This window comes from Lepisosteus platostomus, chromosome 2 (genome assembly GCF_059453375.1).
Source record: "Lepisosteus platostomus isolate fLepPlt1 chromosome 2, fLepPlt1.hap1, whole genome shotgun sequence".
NCBI classification, from domain to species: domain Eukaryota; kingdom Metazoa; phylum Chordata; class Actinopteri; order Semionotiformes; family Lepisosteidae; genus Lepisosteus; species Lepisosteus platostomus.
The window spans coordinates 51,889,522-51,911,891 of NC_142612.1; the positions used below are offsets into that span (position 1 = coordinate 51,889,522).

General features: G+C 38.4%; 1 protein-coding gene across 1 annotated transcript; it reads right to left on the reverse strand.

The window, feature by feature from the left end:
* Positions 1 to 287: 287 nt before the first annotated feature.
* Positions 288 to 7,757, reverse strand: LOC148676453 (C3a anaphylatoxin chemotactic receptor). Its single transcript, XM_088608382.1, has 2 exons — positions 7,621 to 7,757; positions 288 to 1,949 (listed from the first exon to the last, which is right to left on the reverse strand). The coding sequence occupies exon 2, from the start codon at positions 1,935 to 1,937 to the stop codon at positions 882 to 884; it is 1,056 nt and encodes a 351-aa protein (XP_088464508.1). The 5' UTR covers positions 1,938 to 1,949; positions 7,621 to 7,757; the 3' UTR covers positions 288 to 881.
* Positions 7,758 to 22,370: the final 14,613 nt, after the last annotated feature.

Below are 22,370 nucleotides of genomic sequence, written 5' to 3' on the forward strand. Positions count from 1 at the left end.
TGAAAAATGTTTTCTATAAATTGTCTTTAAGGTAGTTTTTCTTACATTAAATGAAACTAGTTCTGTAAAAGGATTTCAGTAGAGAGTATTTTAGCAGTTTGCTCTATAGGATTTGATCTTAAAGTGGTAGAAGCTGCATGTTTGTTCATTCTGTTGTGAATTACCCTGCAAACAAACATGTTTTCAGACGTATATGTAAGCTAGAGAATGTGTAGTACCATTTGCACAATTCCAGGGAATTCTTCAGATTTGATTTTTGGTTTATGAATTTTACTGAGGACAAATAATGTGATCGAAAAAGTAATATATTAACAATATATATCTTAATGAATACAGTACATTTTTATACTTCTGGGCTTAAAACTATTTTGATAAGCTATCAGTTTCTCTGACAACTCTATTTCAAGGCGTTTTAGAAGTTTGACAGCAACATGAAAAATGAATTATTAAAGCTACAGCAGGTAATGCATTAGTATAGTTTAAAGCTTGATTCAGTTTACAAAGAAAAAGCAAATGGAGTATAAGTAAAATATTTGAAGAAAAATCTTTGATCCTATTCAACAGCTATTTTTTAGGTATATACAAAACTTTAAAAAAAATCTGTCAGACTTCAATAGTTCTGCTGTAAATATTCCACTGTGGTGAGGAAGAAATAACAAAAGGTGTGGCTTTTATTCTGAGGTATTGCATGTCAAATTTCAGATATATTCAAAATTGGTTTTAAAGTCCTTGATCGCTGTGAATGTTCTCAAGGGGCCATGCAGATGGCCCTCTAAACAAAGGAAGAGACAAGTTGTATAGGAGACTGAGGGGCGGGCATTGGCTAATTTGCAAAATGAGAGATGCTAGTCTGCATAAGGCGAGATGGGGTCCGACGTGGGCTAGACCAGGGAATTGCGCTCTCGGAGCGACTTCCTGCGGCTGTAGTCGGAGGTCTCGTCATTGAACACGCGGTCTATGGCAGACAGCAGCGAGGCCTTGATGGTGTGTCCAAGCCCCTTCCCTAAAAACACGTACAGCACAGGGTTCAGGGCACTTTTTATGTACACCAGGTACAGTGAGACAAAAACTCCTTTCGTCGACGAGATGTAGAAGGGGTGGTGTGTATCATCCCCGTACAGTGTCTTCAAGAAGCGGAAGGTGAAGTAAGGTACCCAGCAGGTGAGGAAGACAAGCATGGTGAAGAAGAGCACTCGGTAGAGCTTGGTGTATCGTGGGGAGGTGGGTGTGGGGCTCATGGTGCCCCCTGTCTTCCAAGCGGTCAGCAGCACGGCCAGGTTGCAGGTGACAAAGATGAACAGTGGCAACAGAAAACCCAGCAGTGTCTCGGTGATGAAAAGACCCTTGCTGGGGTTTTGGGGCGTGTTCTCCATACACTGACTGTGGTTATTATAGGGGATGATAATGCTGGTGAAGAAGTATGGGAGGCTGAGGAGAATGGAGACCATCCAGAGGATGCCACAAACCAGTGGGACGACCCAGGGCGGGCGTTGCAGTCGGTACCACAGGGGGTGCAGCAAGCACAGGCAGCGCTCCACACTGATGGCACACAGTAGGAAGGCATTGGAATAGAGCCCCAGCACACGCAGGACCATCACTAGTCTGCAGGTGGGCAAGCCAAAGGGCCAGTGATAATTAGCAGCCAGGTAGCCCAGTGCCAGGGGGGTGCGCAACACCAGCAGGAGGTCAGCCAGTGCCAGATTCACCACGTACATGCCAAAACTGCCACTGCTTCTCTTCCCCCCCCTCCTGAGGCTCCTCACTCCTAGCACCCATACGACAAGCCCATTGAGAGGAATGCCCACCAGGAAGATGAGCGTGGTGACCACCATCTGAACCACACGTGCAACCTCTGTGGATGGATCTTGGGTGTTGTTTCCAAAGAGTGCAGCCACAGTGGGTGAAATGGGCACCCCAGCAGTCTGGAACACAGCCATTGAGGGAGTTTGCTGAGGACAGGAAAGACAGAAATCGACATATAAGAAAACTGTCAAATTCAGAACGGCCTTTGCAAAATGTCCAAAGAATCTTTTTTCTAACATAAATGGAATCCTCACATGAAAAAAAGTAAAGTAGAAGTGGTAACAACATTCTCGCAAAAAAAATGGAAAAACCCTGTTAACCTCCACCTGACTTTTTTATGTTTGGAACATGGCACTACATTATGCAAATAATATATTGGAACTTTTGTCCAAAATAAAAATCTGTACTCTTGTTTTTAATGTCACCACCTCCCCTTAGGACCAGTAAGAGACTAAGAGGCACGAAACCAATTTAAGATCAGGAGAGATGGTCTGCGGGTAACCAAACTTTACATTTATGGTCACTGAGGATAAATTTGTACATTTTCTCTCCTGTAAGGAATTTAATTGTTCATTGACAGAATTCAATTAGTTCTGTAGGACAATATAGGAGGCCATCAGAACTACAAAGTTGCCTAGTAATTAAATAACAGGTCTTGCTCTCATTAGATTCTCATTTCATGTCCTGGCTCTCACTGACTCACTGCATGTTACACTGAGCAGTTTAATTAATCATTTTCAAATCCATCCTCTGATACAGAAAACTGAGATTCTCTGAATGATTTTGCAGCAACTGTTGACGCACAGTTTGCCATTTCGTCTCTCTAAATTACTTTTGATCAGAGAACCTGATGATTAATTTATGTAATCTTAGACATTTTGCATTGTTCTACTCATAACTCAATGATTTTACTTAGTTAATGCACAAACACGTCTGCAAAACTATACGACACTGGATTTTAATTTAGTACCTTATCTTAATAGATTAATCTAGATTTTGGAATAGAGAAATCAAAAGCAGTCCTTTTGCCTTATGGATGTGTAGAGAGGAACAACTGAAATGAGTCAGACTGGACTGGTAAGTGTAATGGATCTGATTTTACAATATTTCATATTGGCTACTTGTGTATAGTTTGCCTTGAGTTGAGGTAATCTGTTTTTTCAAAAATTATACCAATGTGAATTAAAATTTGTCAAATGACAAACATTGTGTTCTCCCACCCAATTTAAGATGGATTGGTAACATTCAAAGCTGTTCAAATAGAAGACACTAATGAAGGTTTTGATTGCTAATGCTCATAATGTGCATATATTGGTCTAAGATACTAGAGATTTTTTCATGACACGATGCCTTTTAAAAATATTCAGGTTCTTGCAGAGTTTTCACATTCTGTTGAGTTAAAGATGGCAGTCATGACACTGTGTAGCAGAAATAAATATTTGTTCTGCATACAACCTACTCCACATATTCAAATTGTCTTCCAAACATATGAAATGAAGAAAATCTGTAATACATTGTAGATGTGAACCAATAGGGCCATAAGTTGAACGAGCAAAAAAAATAGAAATAAGTTAAAATCCCCGTGTTTTAAATGAGCTTTCATGACACATAAATGATAAAATAGCTTAATTAAACTAGATCAGAAGAAAGACTTTTACAGTCACATATAATTTGGCTGAAGTCTAAATGTTGAGACTTGGATTTTATCCATTGCCTTTTGGGGATATCAATTTGTGGAGAATTGAAATAATAACGGTTAGATATTCTTCTAAAGCATTTAATATATTACTGAATTTTATTTTGGAATGGAGTGGAAGAGGCAGTGCTGTAAGTTGTACCCGGGTCATAATTATTCCCTTCCTTTGCTATTTTAAACCAAAATTCAGGTGCACAGAATTACTTTGATAAGTCAATCTTATCTGTTGGTACTGTATAATGATAGTGATTTAACATGAAATCACATGATCTCAGAATAAATGCACCTTTTTCTGTAAAGTTCTTTGGCCAGGTAGTAAAATCAAAGAGCTACAGTATGAAAACAACTCAGAGAGTCAGAAAGTTGTAGAAATGCACAGATTTGATGAAAGGTATAAAACAGTTAAAAAACTGAATATATCTTAGAACAGAAAAGACTACTCCACTGAGACACTGCTTAGGTTAGGCTGTTCCTCCTAAGTATCAGCCAGGCAAAGAAAACATTGGTTAGGGAATCCACTGTGAGAACCTTAAATGAGCTTCAAAGTTACAGCCTCAGCTGAGATGGGAAAAAATGTCCATTGGTCAAGAATATCCTAGTCATTCTACAAAGAGAGCTTGTATGGAACTTAAAAAGGTAACAAATCCCACTTGGCATTTGCAATTAAACATTAAGGAAATACTGCAAACATTTGGCAACAGATCTTATGGCCAGACAAAACAAAATTTGGTGTCAGTGATGTCATGCATGGTTGTGAAAACACTGTTGTAGTTCTGCTTCTCGTCAGCTAGGACTAAACTTTCAAGACTGATGCGAACATACTGTAGGTGGAGTAATGGTAATGTGCTGGGAAAACAGTAGAGGAAAACCTGCTTCAGACCAAAACCTGGGAGAAAACTTCAGGTGGAAGCTACAGTACGCTAGAGTGGTTTAAGAATAAGAAAATATGCTTGAGTGGCCCAGTAAAAGTCCTGACATTTACAAGTCTTCAGTTTTAGCATTCCAGTTTTAAATAAAGTATTTAATTTAAAAATGTGTATGCCACATTTGTAATTTTACAAAATGGTACACTGAAGGGGCTTAATTCTTTTGCAAGGCTCTTTGTATATAAATACCTGCAGTTCAAAGGAGATAATTCGCAGCATTCAAAATAATTGATCATTTCGTCAGCGCATTGCTTTTTCCTATTGTGTTCAGAATGCAAGAATGCCAAGTATTCAATGTACAGTAGATTCCTTCTTTATTCCATTTCTTAGACTTTGCATATTGCTTACATTAAAAACCATTATTTTCACTGAATGTGGAGATATTTTATCCCCAATATTTATGGTCAGACAGAATGTGGAATAACAATGTACAGAAATGTAACAAAACAGTGGTTAAGTTTTAAATAAACCGGGGAAATATTTTTGGTAGGTTAGGATAATAATAATAATAATAATAATAATAATAATAATAATAATAATAATAATAATAATAATAATAATAATTGCTTACACTTATATAGCGCTTTTCTGGACACTACACTCAAAGTGCTTTACAGGTAATGGGGACTCCTTTCCACCACCACCAGTGTGCAGCATCCACCTGGATGATGCGACGGCAGCCATAGTGCGCCAGAACACTCACCACACATCAGCTATTAGTGGGGAGGAGAGGAGAGTAATGAAGCCAATTCATAGATGGGGATTATTAGGAGGCCATGATTGGTAAGGGCCATTGGGAAATTTGGCCAGGATGATTCAGTAGTTGTGTCATTCATAAAAAGCTGGTGTGTTGACTGTTTCTGAAGTATTTGAGGAAATTACAAAATCATTATGTGTGATACATTACTGGCAAATTTCCAGTGAGCAACTGGTTAGTTTTGAAAGTAAAGGCTGGAGGATTTAAAAGGAGGTCTATTATGGAGAATTAATGTCACAGGGCAATGGTGCATTTTCCGTTGTAATGGAGACAGGCTTCAGTCCCCTCAATGAGATTCTTCAATTACCAAATAGAGAAAAACCTTTCTCCCAGCTACAGGAAGGTAGTTCAAAGTAAGGTCTTTAAGTGTGAGACTTAATAAACCTTCAAACAAATATACTGGTACTAAAAAGGGAATCTACTCTTGCATTGACAGTGTTCAGCGCCTGGTTGCAGCAAATACAGGGACTTTAATAATAGCATTTAATAGATATTGCTATTAAAAAGTTAAAGAACAAAAATCCTGTCTGAGGTTTACTGCTTCTAAACACCTTGTGAGTATAGGGCATTTTTTTTTGTTCTAAAATAATTTTGACACCCAGAGAAGACCATCAGCTTCCTGCTGTTAGCTGCCTTGTTCTGTTGTTGCTTCCTGTTTTAGTTTTTCAATAATTTGGCCAAGGGCTAGTCCCACATAATTCCCCTTTCCTTCCAGGTTTGACTCCAGGTCCCCACAAAACTAAAAAGTTAAATGTTAGAGATGAGGGTGATTGGATAGTTTAAAATGGCTTATTATCACATTAAAGAGATGGTTGTTTTAAGTAAGCTTTTTAAAGATTGTGATCACCGTAATCACTCTGTGCAAAGTGATTTTACTCTTGAGCATTGTTTTTTTTTAATCCATTGAAGAAATATGTTGACTCAATTTCTTAACCCATTTGTGTAATAAAATTTCCTTTGTAATAGTTTTCTTACAATGAAGTGTCACTGTGGCTAACTCTACAATGTACAGTACAACTTTATGGTGAATGAGTAGACAATATTCTAAAAAAAGGAACTTCTGGTCGGATTTGTAGCCAAGCACTAACATTTCTCACATTCTTATATTGTCTCTGAACATCCATATATGTTTCCTGCCAAAGAAGTAGAAATTAATTGCTGTGTAATCTGGCATACGGAGGAACTGGAGCTGGAGGGGTACTGCAGTGTGAATCTATGTCCTGGTGTTCTGCAAATCATTGTGTTATTTGAATGGCAGGAGGGTGGGGGTGTTTCAAAAATAAAAAAGGAGAAATCTCACATGGAAGGGAAAAGGTTTTGAAAGGAGGAATTGTAATATCTGCATAAGATGAAAAAGATTACTGCATGTAGGCGAGTTCTTTGAATCTTTAGAAAAGAAACCTGTATCTTGTTGATCTAGCACTGGGGTGGTATTGAGCAAGTAGAATTCACTAACAGAGGAAAGCTTTGAGAAAAAAGGAGGTAGAATTAACAGGAGAAATGTTGCAAATCCATGTTGTGCCGTTCAATTTTGTATAAACAACTCCCAGCTTTGCTATAACATCCGTAATACAAATTATTATAATTCAATTGAATTAAATTCAAGCTTTAATGTCCCCTAGGGGAAATTTGTTTTTGTATTACAAATTTACTGTAATACAAATTGCCACAGCACTCCTTACCTTGTTTCATCGCAATCCTGTGGTTCAGCAGTTTGGCACAATGCTCAAACAAGACTGTCAAATACAGCACTTTGGCTTTACAGTGTTGCACCACATTTCTTGTCTCTAAAATGTTTGGCTCCATCCAAATTGCCAATTTGTTCTCCCCTTACGCTAAATTGCACTTTTCCAAGTTAGTAGAAGCAAACTCCTCAAAACCCAAACAAAAACAGCTGCATTAGCTCCTAATTAAAAACAAAAGTTAAAAAACGTGTATGCTTTCAGAAAAAAACTATAGACCTCAAACATTTAGTGACAAAAAGAAACAAACAAAAGAGGTTCATTGTGCGTTGCAAGGATTTCTTATAGACAACAAAACCAGATTCAAGCAGAGTATATGGGCGATCAAAAATCATAGATTGCATTGTATTAATAGCACAAAAAAGAGCCGCCTTTATCAATTCGGCAATTGTAATTGATGGCAATCACCCTGATCCATGAGCAACTTCCAGAACTCAAAGGAAGGATTTTTAGTCCCTGTAAAAGGGCACAACAGTATGTGCTGTTTTACATTTCAGCTGAGCTCATGGTAACTTCACTTGGCCGCTTAACTAAACTGTCTCCAGAATCTTTAGAATCAGAAAAGTCCCATATTTGATTTAGGTTTTTTGTAATACAACCTATTTATAAAGAAGCCTGTCTCTGCACAAGAAATGAAGAGTAACACAGATGACCAACATGCCTGGGTAGGGAACTGCTGGAACAGGTGAGTCTTACCTGAGTGTGGAGTGCCGAGTGTGAGCCACCTGTTACTGCCTGCCTGTGAAACTGTCTCTGAGACTGCCTATGAGACTGCAAATGCACCAGCGAAAAAGCTCTTCAGCACAGGAAAGAGAAAGAGTCTGCATTTCCTCACCTACATTTTCACAACAGTAGAATCTGTGGGTCTCTGGATTTCTGAGCATGACACATTGCAAAAGAAAGGTTTGTGCAATGCTGTTGTCTCGACAACATTCGAATGTAGCTTATCATGATGGGTGTGCCATGCACCTCCCCCCAAAAATTGGTATTTAAAGTGGGATAATTTGTTCCACCTCAAGTTATGTTTAACAATCATTGTAAAACACAAGATAATGAAACCAAAGATTGGAACCAAAGACTGAAGAATGGAACAGTGGCTATTACAATCAGTTGTACAACAGACTAATTAATCAATCAACTAAATTAGTCATTCAACCAGACGTTTTTTAGATGGAACTTTTTTTCATCACCTCAAAGCAATTAGTTTAATGAAACAAGGTAGAGTTAGGCTGTGGAAATTACTGTGAAAAGACCTGTTTAAAAATAAACTAAAGGGGTTCACACTCCACATTTTGGTACAAAACATTTAAATATTAAACACTTAAAGACATTTTAATATTTGGAAGAAACTAAATCACAAGACCCTGCTAAACAAAATCATTATTACTTTTTCGATAGTTTGAAAAGACCGAAAAGTTAACTGAGTTTTAACTGGAAAACCTTTTGCTGCACCCAATAATTGACTATGAAACACCAGATGAGCTTTTGTTGAAAAAGGTGTATGAAATCTGTATAAAATATGAGGTAACATTAGTAAAAGGGGTGCAAATTACAGTTAATGAGAAATGAAATGTTAATAGTATAATCATCTATTAACACTTTAAGAAACAATGATATAAGAAGTAATACGAGAATTTAATTTAACTGCAATTTATTGGAAATATGCAGTGAATCACTTATAGTGGTAAGGTCTACCTAGGTTAATCTTAATGATTTGCTTTTATAGTTCATTAATTTCTAAATGGAGAGCCCCTCATTTGAAGTTTAACATTTGCACTAGTTGGTACCTTCTATAAAAGGAAAGAAACACACTGTTAAGTAAAAGAAAGATACTCTCTATTACAAAGTGTGTCCAACCATCTAGATTCCAGCTACTGTACACTACCAAAACATTGAAAGCACTGACCCCAGAACTGATTAACCTTCACTTGGGAAGAAACACTGGCTCATCTTGGCTGCTGCTTTCCTGAAAGAGGTTATCTATATTTTGGAGATTTTTATACTGAAAAGACAAAAGAAACATCCATCTATGCATTTTCTAACAATTCAGGTTATTGGGGGAGCCTGAGCCTATCCTGGCAAGCAACAGACAAGCACAGGACACTTACACAAGGGCCAGCTTGATTTTGGACTGTGGAGGAAATCAGAGCACCCCAAGGAAACCCATGTGAACAAGGGGACTATATACTGTACAGACTCCACCCACATAGCACCTCAGATGTGGAATCAAACCCAGGAAGCCAATGCTAACCCCTGCACTACCATGCCTCATTGAATAAATATTTCACTTGCAATTAATACAAATTCGCAAATGTATTATTGGGAAAATGACAAACTATTTTCTGAAACAGGTACACTGACATTATTGAGAGCATTCTGACTGCTTTTATAACTGTTTGATTTGGCAACACAACGTTTTGCTCTGCAGAGAGGTGTTATTGGCTGTCATCTGCCTTTTGCTGATTATTTGTACACTTCTAGAGCAAGGAAAAGAGCAGGAAATATTGTTGAAGACCCCTTCTAGCCAGGTTACCACTTATTTCATAAACATCCCTCGGAAGACACTACTGGTATAAAAAAAACAGAACCACCTGGTATGTGAACAACTTTCTTCCATAATTCCTAGTTATATGTGCACTGTTTTAATTAAATCTACCAGTGTTCTTTGTGAATTGTATATGTAGAATGATTTTGTAGCACCAAGTACTCCAGAGAAAATTCCTTGTGCAGTAAATGAAAGGTACTTGGTGAATAAAGATGATTCTGATTCTGATAAGCTATACATGTGATGCATATGATGCATGCTTTGCACAAGTTTCCAGGTGTTGTCTTGTGGGATTCTGTCTCAGTCTTCTTAAATTAGCACAATTAAAAACTTGGGATACAAGGGGCAGACACAGAACTGAATAAGTAAAAGCACTTCTGAAAGAAGTTCTGAGTCAGGATTTGAAAGTGCTCAGGGAAGGTGACTCTCTGATACCTATAGGGATAGAATTCCTTTGGGCATTACAAGAGAAGGCCCTGTCACCTACTTTATGTAAACAAGTTTGGCAGATGATCAGGAGACCAGGGTCAGTTGAATGGTTGTGAGGTTATGGATAAGATAATAAGTCAGACAGGTATTGAGGTGCCAAGCCATGAAGACCCCTATAGGTGAGGATAAGGATTTTGAAGTTGACATAAAACCTGATAGGAAGCCAATGCAAGGACTCCGGGACAGGAATCACGTGACCACTTGTAGACAACCTGGTCATGATTCTGGCTGCCAAATTGTAGGCATGCTGAAGTTTGCTCAGTATGGATTTAGACAGTCCAGCAAGTATGACATTATAGTAATCAATTCTGATAAAGACGAATGTGCTGACCAGCTTTCCAGCTACAGAGATGACATAGGACATAGTCTGGTGATATTACTGAGATGTTAGAATGATGATAAGGATGTGCCTGTTCACTGGTCTCTGAGCCCTAGCCAATTATTATCCAAGCTCATCCCATAAATGTTCTGTGGGGTTCATGTTTAATAGCTAACAGGACCCTCATAGTCTCTTTCCCATCTCACAAGTATGCTGTTGTTACATGAAAAGCATGTCTTCTGGAATGTTGTCTTATCAGAATGAGCCCACAGGAATGGCACCACTGCTAAGGTGAAGCGAGAAGCAGATTTATGAGGCATTTAGTGAACCCACATGCTGGTTGAAGGACAAATAAGACATGAAAACCTGCAGTGTGCAGGCAGCTACAGTATGCTGATCACTAAGGCGGCATGGGGCTGTAGCCAGCTAGAGAACCAGAAAGTAAACACAGTCCTAGATGTTGGTCAAGCAGGTGTGGGTCAAAGCCTACTCACCTTTTATCTAGATATTCTGGATCATTCAGCCATGTCTTGATCTGGATGCTCTGGTATCTACTCATCAACCTAATCCTTACATAAACTTTCACAATATCAGGTCTATTCGAATTCGTTTTCCAACAATTTTCTTCAGATTTTTTCATTTTTATGAGTGTTGCTTAAGAACTCCATTACCCATTACAGCTGCAGTCTTGTGATAAATTGCTTGTTTCTGTAAGAAACTAGTGAAGTTTCAGTTACATGTCACTCCACCTTGGCACACCAGCTAACTTCACTGCATGTAGTCTCATTGACGTAAAAGTGAACAGAGATCAAGGGACATTTAACAATCTGTTAATTTACTTGCTATAAGTAGCATACACTCATATTGTTATGCATTATGTTTTTGTTTTGGTGGGAGCCAGTAGGCAAAAAGAAAAATAAATACTACATTTTTCCACACCGCTCAGAGTATGCAGCCGAATGCAATTGCTTTTCTGAGTTTTTCAATCTAACTTTGAATACATCAGGTGTTGGATTTTTATTTTTCTATTCCTTTTCTGAGAATACTATATTCACTTCTAAATGTATCTCACCACTCAGTTTCCTGCAGTCTCTTTTTAGCAGTTCTAAAATAATAATTAAAATGAAACTCACCACGTTCCTGTTAATTACCTTGCTTTTTACATTTGGTAGTTTTCTGTCCCATTGTCATGCATATCATCAAGAATCACAAAGATCTAGAGTTGTTCCCTCTGGCCTTAAATGTTGTTAGAGTGTACTTATTTGCAAATAAGATGTAAGAAAGGATTCTTGACTTTGTAATCAGGGTTTGGACTGCAAGACATTTTTTAACATCTGCACACTGTAAAGTCTGAAGTTCCTGTATGTTGATTGGCTCTCCTTACCAACTCTTCTATTGTAACAAACTGAGTTTGACTACTGAAGGTCTTGAAATCAGTCCATGGACTCACATCAGGAATCTGTTATTTTTTATTGAAATCCCTGAAAGCTCATGTTCTCAACTTGCGAAGGTGTCTTTGTTTCTTTGTTTTTATCTTTGCAGATATTCTTCCAATTTCTCCTAGTCTGATGCAGAAAAGCTAATTAATAATAATAATAATTGCTTACACTTATATAGCGCTTTTCTGGACACTACACTCAAAGCGCTTTACAGGTAATGGGGACTCCCCTCTCCACCACCACCAATGTGCAGCATCCACCTGGATGATGCGACGGCAGCCATAGTGTGCCAGAACGTTCACCACACATCAGCTATCAGTGGGGAGGAGAGCAGAGTAATGCAGCCAATTCATAGATGGGGATTATTAGGAGGCCATGATTGGTAAAGGCCAATGGGAAATTTGCCCAGGACGCCGGGGCTACACCCCTACGCTTTTCGAGAAACGCCCTGGGATTTTTAATGACCACAGAGAGTCAGGACCTCGGTTTTACGTCTCATCCGAAGGACGGCGCCTGTTTACAGTATAGTGTCCCCGTCACTATACTGGGGCAATAGGACCCACATGGACCGCAGGGTGAGCACCCCCTGCTGGCCCCACTAACACCTCTTCCAGCAGCAACCTTAGTATTTCCCAGGAGGTCTCCCATCCAGGTACTGACCAGGCTCACACCTGCTTAGCTTCAGTGGGTTACCAGCTGTGAGTTGTAGGGTGATATGGCTGATGCATTCCATGTCTTTACCATGCTTGAATATTGAAATACTGTACAGTGTTTGTTGGTGTATCTAAATTTTCTTAACAAGTTGCAGAACTGTATGTTAAGAACTCAGCAGCTTGGATATTAAATAAAGCGCAAGAATATATCTTTTAAGTGCTATAATGCTTTCAAATAATTTCTTAAAATTCAATTTTACATAGAAGCTTTTGGGTGGCACTGTGGTGCCGTTGTTAGCATTGCTGCCTCACAATGAGTTAAATTCCTAAGATGCGATCTGCATGGAGTTTGTATATTCTCCGCATGTTTGTCCAAAGACATACTGGTAGGATAACTGGCTTCTGGGAAAACTGGCCCTGGTGTGAGTTTGTGCCCTATGTTGGACTGGCATGCCATCCATGGTCACTGTGACCCTGAATAGGATAAATTGTTAATAAAAGTGATGTGATGATTACTAATGTATAATTGTTATTTTGGGAAATTTGTGATTGTATACTATTGTGTGCTTTTTCCACATTGTGAATAAAACTCATTATCAGGTGATTTACACATTTGGAAAGTCAGGAATCTTTGAGGTAACACTGACTTGCAGTGTCATTCATATTACAGAATTATCTCTGTTTTCAGTTCTTTGACTCTTGATGGAGCCAAAACAGGAGATAGTTTTGTATTAGAAACACAAAATTAATTATCTCTAATTACGTAACCATATTCAGCCTGTGGAGTGTTTTACTGTATGAGTGTGGAACATTTGCAGCAATTACACAGCACTATTGCATCTCCTGCATGAGGTACAGTTTCACAATTGCTAGAAATTGATAAATCATTACATATAGTATATATTTTTTCCCTTGTGGTTCTTGAGTTTTTTCCAATAAAAACCTCAGACAAAGGAAACCATCTTACCGAAGTTGTGTAATTCTACATAAGAATTCTGTAAGAAGACAATTAAGGAAGAAGCGTCTAAAACATCAAAGAATGAAAAATGCAAATGAAAAAACACATTTGCTTGTTTTACAGCATGTTTTGCAGATTCTATAAAAATCTAAATATTTTTTATAGTCTGTCAGTCATAATTTCATAAAATGTGACATTTAATTTTATGAAAAAATATGTTTTGGTCAAAATGGAAAATTTTGTCCAATGGGTCTTAAAGTGTGCCATTGTTTAGTTTTTTTTATGAAGGATGTGTGATATTACATTTGGAGTGTTTTTAATGTTAACGTTCTAATGTTAATGCTCACATATTTTGTTTTTATATTTTTAATTTTAATTAAAGCATCTTTAAACCATGAAGGAGAAGCAGGATTAGTATAAATGTAATCAAGAAGAATGTCTAAATGTTAGTTAACATAAAACATTCCCTTTTCTTTCATTTGAAATGAAGAATCTCTTTAAAAAAGATCCTTTTGGACTGACACACATTGTATGTGTATGTGTAGATTGTATTGGCCAATTTTGCTGTATAGTTATTAAGACTCTATTTTCCTATTTGAATCCTAAGAAACACTGTTTTCCGGATTAAAATGTAAATCCCTTCAATTTATTATATTAGCTGTGGACAAAATGATTTTCATAAATGTTAATCGACTCCCACATGTGACCTATTTTTCCAGTATAAGGTTTTTTAAGAATCACACATGGGAGGAGGCCACTCAATCAATCTCTGGGTCATTTACAACACTCAATACAGATATATTTTTTCCATCATCAGTGTGTTGGTCTTTTGTTCTCATAGTTCTCCCAACTTCAGACACAGGGTCATGGCAGAAAAGGGGCAGCACCTGTACAAAGCATGTGGGATAAGGGATCCATGCTAGCAAGGAGCCGGGTTTGATATTATCAAATCTGACGCAGTTGTACAGTGTCAAACACACTGAGCTGAAAAGACCTGTTCAGTCCACTTTTCTGGACTTCTTGTTCCTTTCCAATCCAGCTCAAAAATGTCTTGAGTGTGATTCATGGCCAAACTTTGTGTTGACTAATTAAAACTATTTTCTCTTTCTTTACTTTCCAAATACATTTTCAATACAGCAAATTATTGCTCTGAAGCTACTGAGCCTTGCCCTCCAAAATAATTGGGGGAATTCTAAAAGGGATTTTGATAAGGAAAGCTAATAGTATTTCTATTGTGAACTCGAATTATAATTTATCAGGAAACGAAAGAGAATAATTACAACTCTTAAGTCTTTTTTAAGGTCAATGCAACTCTGCCCTCTTGGGTGAATAAATAAATTAAACGTCTTTAAGGTGAAGTAGCACAAGTACTGGGACCACAGGCTTACAAGTGTCTCTTGTTGTTTTGGGTAATTAAGAAAAGAGCTGTGAGCATCCTACCATGGCTCAATTAGGCCTCAATGTTTGGATCCATGGCTGCAAGTCCAAATGAAAACCAACAACCTTTCTGTTAATAAAAAGAAAGACACAATTATAATGATAGTCCAGAAACTGGGCAATGCAAACCTTTCCTCGAGTAGTTTATTGGTCCAAGGAACGTGCGCTTCAATTTCTTAACAAAACCCAGAGAACCTGGTTCAAAATTGTAGCTGGGAGGTTTGTTCCAGATTCCTACAATGTTTAGTATAAACAAATACTTAGTACTTGTTTCACTATACTGTAGTCCGTTTTGACAATACCTTCCAGGACTACAGTATAGCACTTTGTAATCTCCACTATTCAAAACCAAGAGGTTCCTATAACCTATCTTTGTAAGACATTACTTTGAGGCCATACTACATACTACATACTACAGTACTACAGCAATTCCCTTTTTGACAAACAGGAACCAAATCTGTACAGTACTTTTGAATGAGCACTTTTGTATAATTTGAACATTACACCTTTTGACCTAAATGGTATACTTTTCTAAAATATATAAATATATCATTATATAATATTGGTCTTTTCCACAACTTCAGCACATTGTCTGAATGGCAACATATAGTATGAGGAGTCCACAAACTTATAATACTTTTCAATATGTTACATCTTCAAACTTGCCTGTCTGCATGTGATACTTTTTATTTGCATTTGCACCTGAACAGAAAATGAAAGCAAGCTTTCCAACCTTTTCCATAACTTTTGAGCACATTTATCAAAATGACCTCCTCTCATCTGTAGACCGACATTCTCCCAACATGGCAGCAGACCCTTCTGTTTAGATGTCTTCAAATTTGAAAGTAAGCACTTTGTTCCCAAGACTTTTCATTTTTCCTTAAAAAATAAATCACCAATGGATTTTTTGCTAGTAACCACCATTTTCTTTTTTCCTGAGGAAACCGGATAGTTTACAAGGAAGTGTATTTCAATGTTTTACCAGAGTAGACAGGAAATGTTTCTTCACACTCTTTCATGGCAACAGCATTTTTGCATAAAGACACTGCACTATCGCACAGGCTGAGAAACAGCGTCACTTCAGCTGCCCAAACGGATGGCTATCTGTGCCCACATCTACAATGCCCATAGATGACAGGAAATCTTTGTCTTGCAATTACATTTTAAATTACCAGTTTTTAGAATACACCAGTTTCTTGACCATCATCAGTGTAGTGATTCATAGCCGTTCAGGGACGCCAAATATGTAACGTTGCCATAGCCAAAATGTAATGTAGTGGCTCTCTGAAGGCACCAGTTCTGTAGGGTTTGGGCATTTACTGAGACAATTATTAATTGTAGCAGTAAATCACAAAGTTGATTCTTTTGATGGCTTTAGAGTCCAACCATGCGACATAACTCAAACAACGCACACACACAGGTACTAATACACGAGGATACATTTATTAATACATAGAATATGCCTTAAACTAACAGATCTTATCGAGAGGGTTATCAGAATACAAAAGATATATATTCAATCAGTTACGAAGTGTTACATATATCAAGAGGACATACGTTCAGTATATCATTCATTAAGACCGTTTCATAAATGAACTTGGTTATAACTTCTGAATTAGATACTCGAAACAAGTACATAACTCTTAGGAATTAAATTGATATCAACTGGTTGGGATAACAATTGAATTCTTGAGCTGTAATGCATTGAAGTTGAATACTCATCCAATCTTTGGGGATTCAGATCTCCTGCGGGCACAAAGAAACAGTTGCAGGCTGTTGCTGTCCAATCCGCACTCTCTGGCTCGGTGCCAGGCTGTGCTGTGCGGCTTGCGACGGTGCACTGCTGATGCTCACTGACCGGCTAGTTAGTGTTGGCTTTAACTAGCAAAGTTTGTGCACAGGAGAAAAGATGACTGTGGGTCCCAGCAAGTCAGGAAGAGGACCGGTTCGTTCCTAATGAAGAGCTAGTTCTGAATAGTGATTCAGCTGTCCACAGTTCCGACCTGTTCACGAGGCCTGCTGCTGGTTACTCTCTGGCAACCTCCACTCTAGACTCTTAGAACAAAGGAAAGTTCTGGCACTCGGACACACTGGCCGTTCCATGGTTGTCCGGGCTGAGTCTCAGGATGGTCAGGAGGCGCGCTGCGAGGATGTCCTGCCCTTGGGAGCCTTCTGCTCCTGGGCCGTCCTGCCCTGGAATTCTCCTTTGAATTCCCTTTAGAACAGTCCACAGAATCCTCTCCAGAATCCCTTCTGAATCTTGTCTGAATCTCTGTGTTGCCTATTTTTACCTGGAGGAACTTCAGCTCATTGATTGGCTGAAAGTTCCATGGGCATCAGAGTCCCACGTGGGTTACTCGGCCCTACCAGTCCCTGATTGGTTGATCAAGGTGAGATATGAGTCACTTACTCCTGACACTTAGGAATGCAATCCAGATGTCCAACTCGCACTCCCTAGACAGATAGGCGCCAATGGATGACCATTGATCATGATAGCCAGGCTTAGCTAAGTGCATCCCCCTTTGGGAGCTGGTTTCTTATCACAAGAAAACATCTTAAATCAGCTTGCATGAATTCTTTCTCTGTGGCTGCACCACAGAGATGAACAGAGAAATTAGGCCTAATTTGGGAAAGCTCAGAAACACTTAATTCTGCCTTATTAATAAGCCTCACCGCTACATCAGCAACAGAAGCATTTCCATACATGAGTACAGTTTATTACAGTGTTTTTACTGATGAGTGTTTCTTAAATAATAACATATAAATCTAGTCCAGCTAATGCTTTTATTATTACAGAAGAGGCCTGCCAAAACAGTGCAAGAAAATACAGTATCCATATCTATTTAACTTTTACACATATTACACATCATCTGCAAGTACAAGGCATTTGTTATGTTATTAATAAATAACATTTTAATTGTCACTCTCTTACCTGCTGTAAATATAGCAATTTTCATATGCCCATAAGTCCATTAATCAACTTTGTCCTAAACACTGAAAGATCAAAGCACAAATCTGTGATATCAAACTGTACGTTTTTCATACCATCCTGAAATCAGTAAAAAAATGATTTCCTATAAGCACTCAGCTGGTTCAAGTAAAAACTCTTAAAGCTCTGAAATAGCTCATATCTTAAATCTTCTGTATGTCTCTTCCTCAGTGACCTAGAAAAGGTGTGAGATGTTATGTTATGTACTATGCTATTAAAACACCTACAAGCACCTAATACTACTTCAGATAGAATAGGGAACTCTTTCTGTCACTCAGGAAAAACTATGTTTATACATTTCTAAAGGGATGAAATCTGGAGTTGATAGCCAGTCAGTAGTTGTGAGGGATGTCAACCTTTACGACCACCATTGTGCACTTTGTTGAGTCTCAATGCCTCTTCCTTTTTCTCTATTAAGAAGCAGAGGAAGATAAAACTTGCAATTCCTTCATATCTGATTAAACCATCATCACTACAAAGACCTCCATGTCAGCCACACTCTGCACCACCTCCTTCACCTGTTATTCATTCACAGTAAGTCAATTAAATCTCTTCATTCTATATAGTGCACATGAACTAAGCAGAAGGTGCACTTTCTTTGCATGTATGATGCTATCAAGCTTTCAAGCAGTGGCAATTCTCAGTAACACTTGCCTGCCTTTCAAATTGTTGAAAAACTGTTACCACGATTCAACATGATTTGGTCAGTCTGCAGAAGGTAAGGCTGGACTGGGTCAGTACTGGGAGGAGAGATCTCTAAAGATATCTGCTGCACGATATCTGCTTGGTAGGAGGCACTCTTCTCTTCTGACAGTCATTTTCAAACTTACTGTATGTAGTAAATATGGTGTATGGGAAACACAACTGTCAGTCTCGTCCTTCAGTAGTTTAGAAGTGCAGATGGAATACAGCAATAATGATGGCACAGCCACAATTTCATAGAAGTGCAAAGGTGTTTATTGTGAGGAACTGTGTTCCCTAAACTCCATAACCCCCCCCCCAAAAAAAAACAGTGCAATATACAAACTAACCAAAGGGACAAAAAACACAACAAGAATATACAGTATACATTCATTGCTTTTAAGAAACAGATTGCTATAGCCAGCTCCTACTCAGCAATACTGCAAGCTTCCTACTACCTTCTTTCTTCTATCTTGAGGATTTCCTTTTCTAGGTAAAACTCCTCCCCCTAGAAGATTCCACTACAAAGCAAAAAGGAATTATACAAAATAATGATCATAATTCTGATACACACCTTTCTGCAATACATAATTTAACAATTAACATATTATTAACAAAAATAAAATACCATTAATTCTTCTATGTACAACACTACCTCCACATAATAATAGTATCTTTTAACATATTGAACCAGCCCTGGAATAGGCACCACTAAGCCAGCCCCTGTTGCTATGCCATGGTTTGGGTCCCACAGGTTGCGGTAGAAACCATTTTGGCAGTGAGAAAAGAAAACAAGGTGTTTATTAGAAAATGTGAGTTTAACACCAATGTAGCCATATTCATTTCACTTATAAAACAAAGGAAACTGGTGTTCGGTTTGAGTTAATATTTAGTTTTGACCATACATTGCAAGATCATCAGAGGTTGTGTACTAGAGACTAGGTTTGTCTCCAGTAACATCTTGCTAGTCCTTGATTTCAGCCTAAACCCTACCAAAATGACCGATGAGATATGTAAGGAGTCACAGTGCTCTCTAATTAACAAGAGTGAAACGTCGGGACCATTATTTTTGGGTTTAAGGACTTTTGGAGTTTGGAGTGAGAGCAAATGAATCTAAGCATATCCCCACCACTGGGGTGGTATTCCACACTTCTCAAGGAAAATATTGTGCAACAGCTGGAGTAGTTGACTGTATACTCTATCTTGTAATATTAGGGAGAGACTTTTCCTTATTTCATCAGCTCTGGAATAGTAACCATAAACAGGTAATGTAACCCATTTACTGTCTTGAAGATACTGTAGGCACTACTTTGGAAGCCAATGAAGTTCAGGAAGGAGAAGACACAACAGGTCCTCAGTGTGACATGGTCCTATTGAGTACAGAACTACCAGAACTAGAGACAATTGATCATTGTGTAGTAAAAATCCCATGGCATTTTTTTAAAAGGAGTGTTAACTCTGGTGTACTAGTGTTACTGTTCCATAATGGCAGTTGCACAATGCCCAGGTGGGTGTAGTACTTCTGTAGTGGATGAAGTGAATCCTCTCTGATATGTAAAGCACTTTGGGATACAAATAATTTTATAAATGCAGAGAATTACTTAGTTATTATAAACATGTGAGTTCACAAAATTCACTGAGACGGGACATTATATCTATGAAGAGAACTATATTCTGCAAAAAATCCTATTACTTTAAAGTACAAATCCCTGCAATATGAGCTGTGGCCTGGCAGCTCAACATATTGCTCAACATCCTCGTGAATGAACACTAATCACTGGATCACAGCTCAAAGATGTCAACACTGTATCTGAGCACCAAAAGAGTGTGTTCAGCATTTAAGGTAACAAGTACATTACATTATTTTAATGTTTGAGGTCAGATCTCTGTGAAACAAAGAAACCTTCCCAGTTAGTTGTTTCATTGCTCTCATCCTGGGAAAGGTCTCCGGATTTCAGTGCTCCACCTCCACAGGATCTTGCTGACAAGTTAAACAGACATTAATAACAAAAAAAAGTCCTCCAGCGACACCTACAGTACAGAGCCAAACTGCTTTCTGTCAATCAAGAGGAGGCCATTTGTTAGTTGGTAGATAATAATCTATGGACCTCATCCAGATGTTTCCTGAGACTTTCAACAGCATAGCTGTGTAAGGTTGTTCCAAACCTTTAGGTAAAGTGCCTCCTGTTCTCAGCTTAAAAAATGACCTTTTACAAAGTTTTCCACTGGTGTCCTTTTCCTACAATTCCAGTCCAGTGACTGAATTGGACCTGGAGACCAGTGCTTCCTAAATCCTACCCCCCATCCCTTGCACACACAAACATGATTGCTCTATTACCACTGCTCTGTACACCACTGTGAAGCAGCGGGTTTGGTTACAGCTACTGTTGTGTCCACCTTGCTGTGAAGAGGTGGGACGTGCGCAGCTGTAGTGACTGCAGGCCACAACTTTGTCTGATACTGATTGTACTGATTATTGAGGAGACAGTGTATGTGGACCACCTGGCTGTAATATGAAGTCACACAACGGCAGGAGCTCAGGGATATTTAAACCAGGGGTTCCAAGGTTGAATAGGAAAACAGGATCAAGAGACCTCTGCTGGAAAGCACCAGATGAAGAACTGGAATGCCAGATCTCCAAGGAGAAACTGAACAGACCCCATGTCAATTCACAGCTGGTTGGTTCCCTGTAACATGCCCTACTATTTCACAGTGGGGCAGACGTAACACCCTGAGTAAATAATTGAAAATATCTAAATGCTTACTTTGGTGCTCTGGTATACTTGAAAGTCCAAGCAAAAGAGAAAAAAACTGAATGCTTAAGCAACTGTTACTTGTATTATAAGAATATTAAAATATCAATAACTGCTATTTAAAATTAGTTAATAGCAAATTTAAAGCACAGAATGAAATATAGCTATGAGGTATAGTATGTTTAAGGAATGCCTAGATTGTGACAATGATGCTACCAGTAAGGAGGACTTTGTTTCTTCTTTCTGTTCAGCAAAGCTTTACAGTACAAAGTGCAATCCTCAATTCCACAAAGATATTTTGCTTAGAATTCACTTCCCCATGACTTTAAAAGAGTGTTGGAATCCTTTAAAATGGCTGCTGTTTAGCATTTGTCTATTGTGGTGGTGAATGCAACAGCAACGGGGAACTCCTTATCCCTTTGAAATCAGATAACAAACATAGTGGTGACCAAGTTAAGTATCACTTTTTGCCACTTACAGATACAGGGTGGTAAAGCAATGATCAAGCACCATCCACTCCACTTAACAGCACCAGCAATCCATTACAAATCAGCTTTAACACTCCCCCAATAAGCACGCTGACCATTATTGATTATGTTCTCCAGTTTCAAGTGTCAGGTTTTGTGTGCATAGACATCTGTTCTTCAGCTCCCTGTCAGTTCACAGGCATCTTCTTCACTATTCTGGAGCTCTGAAGTTGAATCGCTGCCTGGAATTCTTCTTCTCCAAATCATCTTTGTGTTCAATACAAAAGGCAAGGAAAGAAAGAAAAGAAGCGTTACGGACATTTTGATGAAGAAACTTTCATAGGGTACAATGTCTGCATGCGAAACAAGGGTCGCTGTTCAAAGGTTTTTTATGCTTCATCATTAATATCACTGTTCCATAGGCCAGCATGATATTCTGCCTGCCCAGTTATAATATTCAGGCACTTCTGTGGGCTTTGTGGGGAACAAAATGCCAGTAAATGCATGACTCAAGAGCTGTAACTTCAGATTATCGCAGTTGTCAATCAGAAAGACAGGAGTAGATGGAATAAGGTGCTTTGGATCAGGCAAGTACTCAGAAGCATGTGGCAGGTGTGGGCTATTTGAGCTGATAGCTTGATACTGTAGGTATGAGACAAAGGTGAGAGCGATCAAAGAAGTCTGAATGACATTTTTTCATCAATTATTTACAACAA

Coding starts and splice junctions, on each gene's coding strand:
- LOC148676453 (XM_088608382.1), bottom strand. CDS start 1,937: ATGGCTGTGTTCCAGACTGCTGGGGTGCCCATTTCACCCACTGTGGCT.